Genomic DNA, 8,489 nt, shown 5'->3' with positions numbered 1-8,489 from the left:
AAAAAAAAAGAGACCAAGTAGACAGTAACAATAAAGCATTCAGCTATCAGGGCTGTAGTTAAAGCTCCAATTGCTAGAGGGAAAAGTGAAATCAACCCAAGACCCTATTGCGAGATGGGATAGGTTACAAGATGGAGACTTGGGTCCAAGGAACAAAATAGATCCAGTTTGAGAAACTAGCATACAAGGTGGGGGAACAACCCTGGGTAAGGAAGGAATCCAATTAATAGAGCCAAATCCAAGGTCACAGGTAGATTAGCAGATAGATTGACTTAATACTAAGTCACTCCAGCTACTTAAACTGATCTATAGGCCCTTTCATTTCCCTGCCTAGGAACAATGTTGTTCCTAGTACTTTGTGCAGGAGTAAGCTTTAAGGCAGGGGATAAGCAGCCTCAGCCGCATGGAGATAGAGGCAGGGGGTCCTGGGTACTATACCAATCATTGCAAAAGTCTCTTCTTAGACATAGTTATCCAAGCTCCTTGAATATCCTCATTAATGGGGAGCTTACTACTTACTGAGTACCTAATTTTATTACTGGTTATTAGATTACAATTAATTTTATTGTTAAAATTTTATTCTCCTGTTGAGCTGAAATCTGATTTCCCCCCCCAAAGACCCACATTCTACAGCTTTTTCTGAAAGCTGATTTAGAGAAAAGGTCCCTGGGCTTCAGATTCTGGAAGAGGGGAAACTGATACAGGAATAGGAGGGTAGATTTACTTAATAGACAATAATCCAATGCCATAGTTTCCTGAAGACTTGGAACTGTCCCATACCTGTGGCTTTCAGTGGCTAGAGCCTCCTTACAACAACAGAGACAAGGGAGGCTCCAAAGTAGACTTACATGTACAAGGTAAAGGGCACTGATTCTAGAATCAGGGAAGCTGGATTCAAATCCTTCCTCTGACACTTATAACCTTGGATAAGGCATTTAATCTCCGTCAACCTCAGCCTCTTTATCTATAAAATGAGAGTGTGGAACTAAATGCTTTGAGGCCATTTCTAGCCTTAGGTCTATGATACTATGGTACCTTACCAACTTTTGGGGGACCCTGAGGACAGCTTTTCCTTTGATTTATTTCCTCTCGTGTGCACAACAAACATCAGAAGCTTACTTCATATTATCATAGTCCAGAAACTATGAAACATTTTAATAATTTAGTAGCTTTATATTTCAGTTGATGACACATGTATCTTGTGTAACCTATTCATTTCTCAACTTCAAGGACCACATTTGTGTGAGTTTTTTTATTCTTTAAGATTCTTCTGAGAAGTTTAGGTCTACTGTTGCCCATTGGGCATCCAACTGATGCATGATCACGGTCCATGTTGTAAAATCTACATGTAGGTTGTCCAAGCTCCCTTCAGTAAGGCCAGAATGGGATCTAGCCTTTTCATTTCTTAGGTTTTAACACATCCCAGAACAAACTATTAGATCAGAACTGGCTTCCTTAACATTTCTTCCCCCAAAAACATGTTTTTGCACAGAAGGAATTCATAAAACATAAACTGAGCTGATTATTTGAGAGCAGGGGCTGGAAGGGAGCAAGCTCCTACAGGTGATTTTTAGGTAGACTGAGAAGTTCCCCTTCCTCCCAAAGATGAATGAATACAAAGCACTTATTTAGCATTGGCTATATTTCAACCACTGTGTTAAGTAGTAGGGATACAAACACAAAAGCAAAGATAGTCCTTGTTCTCAAGGAGTTTATTTTCTAATCAGAAAATGCATGTGCCTTTTGATATGGTTTATTCTGCCTGTTCCCAAAAGGTGCAGCTAAGAGCAATGGGTAGAGATTGCATAGAAATAGATTTTGATGGTCTATAATATGTTTTCTCTCACAATACAAATAATCAAAAAGTGGAATGGGTTATCTTGGAAAGTAATAGGTTCCTCATTGTTGAAGAACTGCAAGAAGAGGTGAGATTGTCAGGACTGGCATCAATGATGTTGTACAAGGGTTAGCTGTTCAGATGTGGGTTGGACCAGATGACTTCTGAGTTAGCTTCCAGTTCTAAATTTCTGTGACTCTCTTACTCTGTTACTTGTAACATTCTATCTGGTTATTTTTTATTTTCCCAGGGTAGATCCTCCTTGGGAGCTGAGGAATCACACAGTAGTGATCAAGTTCATCCTGATGGGAATACCCCACACTAAGGGGCTGGAGACTGAGCTGTTCATCCTGTTTCTCACATTCTACCTCCTCACCCTGTTGGGGAATCTGCTCATCCTCACAGCCATCATTTCTTCTTCCCAACTTCACACTCCCATGTATTTCTTCCTGGCAAATCTATCTATGTTTGACATATTTTTTCCTTCAGTAAGTTCTCCTAAAATGCTGCTCTACCTCATGGGATACAGTCACACCATCTCTTTCCAGGGCTGTGCATCCCAACTATTCTTCTACCATTTTCTGGGCTGCACTGAATGTTTTCTCTATACTGTGATGGCATATGACCGCTTTGCAGCCATCTGTCACCCACTGAGGTATACAGTCATTATGAACCAATGGGTGTGTACCATCCTGACCACAGGTACCTGGTTGGGTGGCTGTCTGCATGCCGCTGTGCTTACATTTCTCATCTTTAAGTTACCCTACTGTGGCCCAAATGAGGTAAATTATTTCTTTTGTGACATCCCTGTAGTGTTGCCCCTAGCTTGTGCAGATATCTCTCTAGCCCAGATGGTGAGTTTCACCAATGTTGGCATTGTTGCTCTTCTATGTTTCCTGCTTATTGTCATGTCATACATTCGCATTGTGTTCTCCATATTGAAAATCCACTCATCAGAGGGCAGGCGCCGAGCTTTCTCCACTTGCAGTGCTCACCTGACCTCCATCCTCTTATTCTATGGGCCTGTGGTCCTCATCTATCTCAGACCTGCTTCTACACCTTGGTTGGATTCTGTGATTCAGGTGTTGAATAATATTGTCACCCCTTCCCTCAATCCCTTAATTTATACACTGAGGAACAAGGAAGTGAAATTGGCCTTGAGAAAAGTACTACACCAAGTGGTAAACACTTCAGGAGTATAAGCCATGGGATCATTTCCTCCTTATACCTTCATCTCAGTTTCTGAGAGGTTGCTAAGGTAGCCCTCTCCTTCCTATGCTCTGGATAGGACTGTTGCCAAGAAGAGAGCCAGAAGTTGGAGAGCACAGAAAATTTGAGTGGGTATGAAAGTCACACTTTTGTTATTAAAGACCTTACACTGCTATCTCAAAAAGAAACATGCAGAGACTAGAAGCCCAACAATGACTTGTTACCAGAAGCCCTTCCAGATTTATTCAGTCCCTTCTGGAATTTGCCAAAATAATTTCTAACTTCCCTTTCCTGTTTCATTCATTTTTATAATTTTGTACTCATTTCAATTTGACAGAATGTTAATTTTGTCTAGTCCAATAAATTCTCTGTGTCTTTAAGGCCTAGAATGATGTCAGTTTGTTGTTAGTGTTTCAAAAAAGATTTATTGTTCAAAAGAAGTTTGGTGCTTCTTTTCCCTGTGAATAGTCAATCAACACTTGATGACTGACTATGGCATGAACTCTACAAATGGGTTGGTCAGGCTCCCTAGGGTAAGTCGAGGACTGAAGTCAGCCTTCTTTTTTGCTTTCTTTTCATATTGCCCATTTTAACATTAACATTTAACATTTCTTTTAACATATATATATATACATATATATAAAACTACATATATAATATATAATATTATAATTCATTTCTTGTGTAATATAATTCATTTCTTGTGTAATCCTATATATCTTATTTTGTGCATTTAAAAACAACATTCTTCAAAGGGTTTATTTGTTTCATTAGACTGCCAAAGGGATCCATGCCACAACAAAGGTTCAGAACTCTTATATATGGTCAGTTCCCTCCTTTTGTCTTCATGGAAGCTGTGTTGGACTTTTCTCACTTTGTCTTGGAGGACAAGTTTGGAGGAGGACCTTTTTTTTTTTTTTAGGTCAAACACATTTGGTTTGTGTGGGACTTTTTTTCTTTTTAAGATATGGGCAGTTGGAATAGCCAGGACCCATGAAGGACTCCTTTGGCGAGGCCAGTGGCAGGTGGAGGGGGCCAGAGACAGATGGTTAATGATGATGTACTTAGAGTAGTCTGAGCACCAGCAGGACTCTTAGCTAGAACCTAGATAGGCAGAGGTTCCTTTCCTCTATCTTTGTCCCATTTCCCAGCCTGGGAAAACTTCTCTGATCCCCTAAAGCCTCAGAGGCTGGGAGGTGTCAGCTAGAAGGGAACTATCTCTAACCCAGTCAAATTGACAATTCTCAATCCCACAGGGTAAAGAACAGATGACTGTTAACCTGCAAAGGGAAACCTTCCTGAGCCAAAGCTATGAATCTAGTTCATGTACATGCTACTCTCAAAAACAAAAGGTGAAAATCTCAGAAACTTGTTCCATTCATAAAGGGCTGTACAGGGCATCTCAGAAAGCATGCAACACTGAATAGTAGAACTATTAAGGGTTAGCTGGCTAGAACAGGGAAGAAAATGACAGTAATGTGCTGACCTCTAGCATCTAATCAGGTCCTCAGTTCATGATTACAAAGACTTCTGTGGGGTTTGAGTGACTATTTCAAGAGCCGAGAAGCCCAATATTCCTTAGTGCTGTGGCACAGTTTCCCCAGCAGCTCTCTGTTAGGGAGTGTTGTATCCTTCTCTCATTTTCTTCTAAAGGCAGAATGGTTAATTGGGAACCAAGCAGAATATTTCCTGGGGGACACTTGTGGAGGTGGCAGTCATTTGGGAATGGATGTGAGTGTTTCATACCTGTTTCACTTGCCTGTTTTGCATAGTTAGTGTGTTCAATTTAGTCTCTTTACTTTTAATTCATGACCATTTGGTTTCATCTGGTAGAAAACAAAACTTTGAAGGAGGATTGTTAGTGATGAAGATAGATATATAATTATTCCTGCAGTGCTATGGGACTGGATCTAACTGAGAAGGGGGATAAATTGAGGGGCCCTGGGTGTTAATAAATATGAAGTCATAACATTTTTTTCCAAGTCATTTTACTTGGTCTTGGTTAATTCAGCTATAAAAATTGCCTCATCTGAAAGAAAGCTAAGATTCTCTAAGATCCTTTCCAGCTGTAAATTTATGACTGATTTATCAGTTCTTAAATATGTTGATTAATTCAGTGTAATGAATAAAATTTATCTTGGTCCAGTCCATTTAGCAAGGTATATCCCAACATAGCACAACATTTTGGAGCTAGGATGAACCTTAGAACCTCACGAAGATGAATCAATTTTTCTGTTCTGTTGATCACATTTCTTTTATTTTGTTAAGAGTTGAGATATCATTCCCTTTGTTTTGTGTATTTTTGCTCTCTCTCTCTCTCTCTCTCTCTCTCTCTCTCTCTCTCTCTGTTTTTCCCCTTTTTACAAACATGATTGGTGCCACCAGGTTTTAAAATAAAAGAAAAAGTTTTTCTTGATTCTTTTCCTCCTCCCTGCTTCATTTAACTACTGTCCTATAAAATTTCTTGTTAAAGAAATCTCCAAATTCACTACTTTTTCTCTTCTCAAGATCCATCATCCTAATGAAACTATTCTATATAAGGTTGACAAATATAATGGCATTTTTTCCAGTATTCATTGTCCTTGACCTTGATGAATCTTTTGCTACTATTGGAATTTACTACTGAATAATGTCTCCTCCCTTAACTTTAGAGACACCATACTATGGGTCCACCATTGCTCCTTCTCTGACTCATTGTGTGGACTTTCAAATTTTACTGATCCATTAATGAGGATCTTCCTAAACTATCCTCAATCCTTGTTTCTTCTCTCTTTATCCTCTCTCCCTGGACAGTCTTACTCCTTCTGATGGGTTCCACCACAAACTCTATACAGGTGACTTCCAAATCTATGGCTTCAGATTGGAACTCTTTTCAGAATTCCAGACCCAAACCTCCAATTTGCCTATTTAAATGTCCAAGCAGTAAAGTAAGTTCACCTTGCCCAAAATTGAGCTTCTCATTTTCCACTGTAAATCTGTTCCTTCTTATGACTTTATTATTTCTGTCTGTGATACCTGTCTTCACTCTTCCTCCTATATTGCCATATAGAGGCAACTAAGTGACCCAGTAGTATAGTAGTATACTAGACTTGGAATTAGGGAAAATTGCATTCAAATTCTGCTTTAGATATTTATTAACTGTGTGACCTTGAGCAAGTTAATTTCACTCAGCCTCAATTTACTACTCTGAAAAATGGGAATGGTAATAGCATTCATCTTAAAGGATTTTTAATGAGGGTCAAATGATCAAACCATATAAACTTTGCAAACCTTAGATTTCTATAAAAAAGCTAGCTGTTATTATATCCTGAACCTTGAGATTATCTTTGCCTCTCCTCTACTTTTTCTGTCATATCTAAACAATTACCAAGTACTATTGACTTCACCTCCACAGCATCTCACCTCTGTCCTCTTTATTACTACTGTTTTCATTTTAATACTGCCCCTCATTACCACCTACATGGATTAGTCTTCTAAAATGTTTTTCTGATTCCTCTCTTCCCTCTCTGACCTAAACTTCATATCATTGTCAGAATGTTCTTTCTAACACATAGGTTTGTTTAAAGTATTTTGCTCAAAAATGTTCACTGGCTCCTTATTGCCTACCAAGTCCAACCACTTTTGCCAAGTATTCAAAGCCCTGCACAATCTAGAGTCACTTTACCAACCCAGCTTTATTTCATATTGTTGTTGTTCAATCATTTCAGTCTTGTCTGACTCTTTGTGACCCTATTTGGGATTTTCCTGGGTAAGATATTGGAGTGGTTTGGCATGTCCTTCTCTAGTTCATTTTATAGATAAGGAACTAAGGCAAATGGGGTTAAGTGACTTGCCCAGGGTCACACAGTTAGTAGGTGTCAGGTTAGATTTGAACTCAGGAATATGAATCTTCCTGACTCCAAGCCCAAAGCTCTATCCACTGTGCCACCTAAGCTCCTATTTCATATTACTCACCATGTTTATTCTACTCTCTGTTCTCCAATAGACTCCATCATTCCACCCTCACACACTTTTTTACTGTTTTCTATGATTGGATTGTCTTTACTCCTAATTTTTGCTTGCTCAGTTCCTATCCATTCATAGATTCATATGCAATTTGAGCTAGAACCTGAGAGATCAAGTCCAATTTTATCATCCCATAAAGCCCAACTTAAATGTCATCTCAGAGAGAATACCTTCTCTGATCTCAGATCTCTCTTTGCCCCAGATTTCACAAAGCACTTTGTTTTGAACTTCTCAAATGCAATTTTCTTGTAATATTTTATACCAGGTATGCAGGGTGTCTCAAAGTCTTAGTGCAGTTTTAAGCTTTTTATAACGGAAAACTGTACTAAGACTTTTGGAGCACCCTGTGTGTTTTATGTGATACCTCTATGCTAGCCTGTGAGATCTACAGGGTAAGGACAGTCTAATTTAAATATTCCATCTTTCCTAGTACCTTGCATACAGTAAGTGCTTAATAAATGCATGCTGGATATGTACAGAGGATTTGCTATTCTAATAAAATTATAAAGTAACTTTGATGCTATTTATGATCTATGTATATTTCTTCCACCAACACAGATCACAATCTCAATATAATCTAATAGATGTTATTATGACAGTTTCTGCAAAGAAAAAGTTCATCATTTTGGCAGCCAACCTCATGATGAGCCCTTCCCAACTTAGGCAGGACAATACTCAAACAATAAAAGGGCAGCTTATCACCAAATTCATCTTCAAAGTCTTCATTTTAGTGGGACCTGACAAAGTTTGCTTTTAATGGCTTTCAAGATCCCAGGGTCACTTCCCTGTATGATTAGCCATCCTAGGAAGACTTTAAATGTAATAATAGGCATAGTAAGTATTGGGCTTCAGGATAACTTTGTTGTTCAGTCATATCCAAATTCTTTGTGATTCCTTTTGGGGTTTTCATGACATAGATACTGGAGTGGTTTGTCATTTCCTTTTCCAACTTGTTTTACAGATGAGAAAACTGAGGTAAATAGGGTTAAGTGACTTACTAGTAAGTGACTGAGGCCAGATTTGAACTCAAAAAGAACTGAGTCTTCCTGACTTAAAGCCTGGTGCTCTATCTACTGATCCACCTGACTTCCCACTCGGTATGGCTAATCAGTTGTAAGTAGTAAGGAAGTTACATAAATTATTAGAATTACTTTTTAAAAGCCAAACCCAGATTTTAATTTAACCACCAGGTGGTGCTACTAAGCCACTAATATTCTCTACCAAAGGTGCCTCGCAGCCTCTGATTTTCCAGCAGGGTCAATACAATGGAAACAAGAACTGCATTTGGATTTAGAGGAACTAAGTTCTTTTCTAAATATTTCTAAGTTTAGAGGACCTAAGTGTATTTTAAATAGCTATGCCACTACCTTTGTTACCTTGGACAAATTACTTAACATCTCCAGGGCTCAAAATTTCATCAATAAATCATTTAAAAATA

The 8,489-nt window shown here is 38.6% G+C and overlaps 1 protein-coding gene across 1 annotated transcript; it reads left to right on the top strand.

Moving 5' to 3' along the window:
* Window positions 1–2,109: 2,109 nt before the first annotated feature.
* LOC114042114 (olfactory receptor 958-like) lies at window positions 2,110–3,039 on the top strand. Its single transcript, XM_027860797.1, has one exon. It carries the CDS (start codon window positions 2,143–2,145, stop codon window positions 3,037–3,039), a length of 897 nt encoding a protein of 298 aa, XP_027716598.1. The 5' UTR covers window positions 2,110–2,142.
* Window positions 3,040–8,489: the final 5,450 nt, after the last annotated feature.

This window comes from Vombatus ursinus, unplaced genomic scaffold (genome assembly GCF_900497805.2).
Source record: "Vombatus ursinus unplaced genomic scaffold, bare-nosed wombat genome assembly UNPS02014258.1, whole genome shotgun sequence".
Classification (NCBI taxonomy): domain Eukaryota; kingdom Metazoa; phylum Chordata; class Mammalia; order Diprotodontia; family Vombatidae; genus Vombatus; species Vombatus ursinus.
Note: the sequence above shows the minus strand (reverse complement) of the source record. Positions and strands in the feature narration are given on the sequence as shown.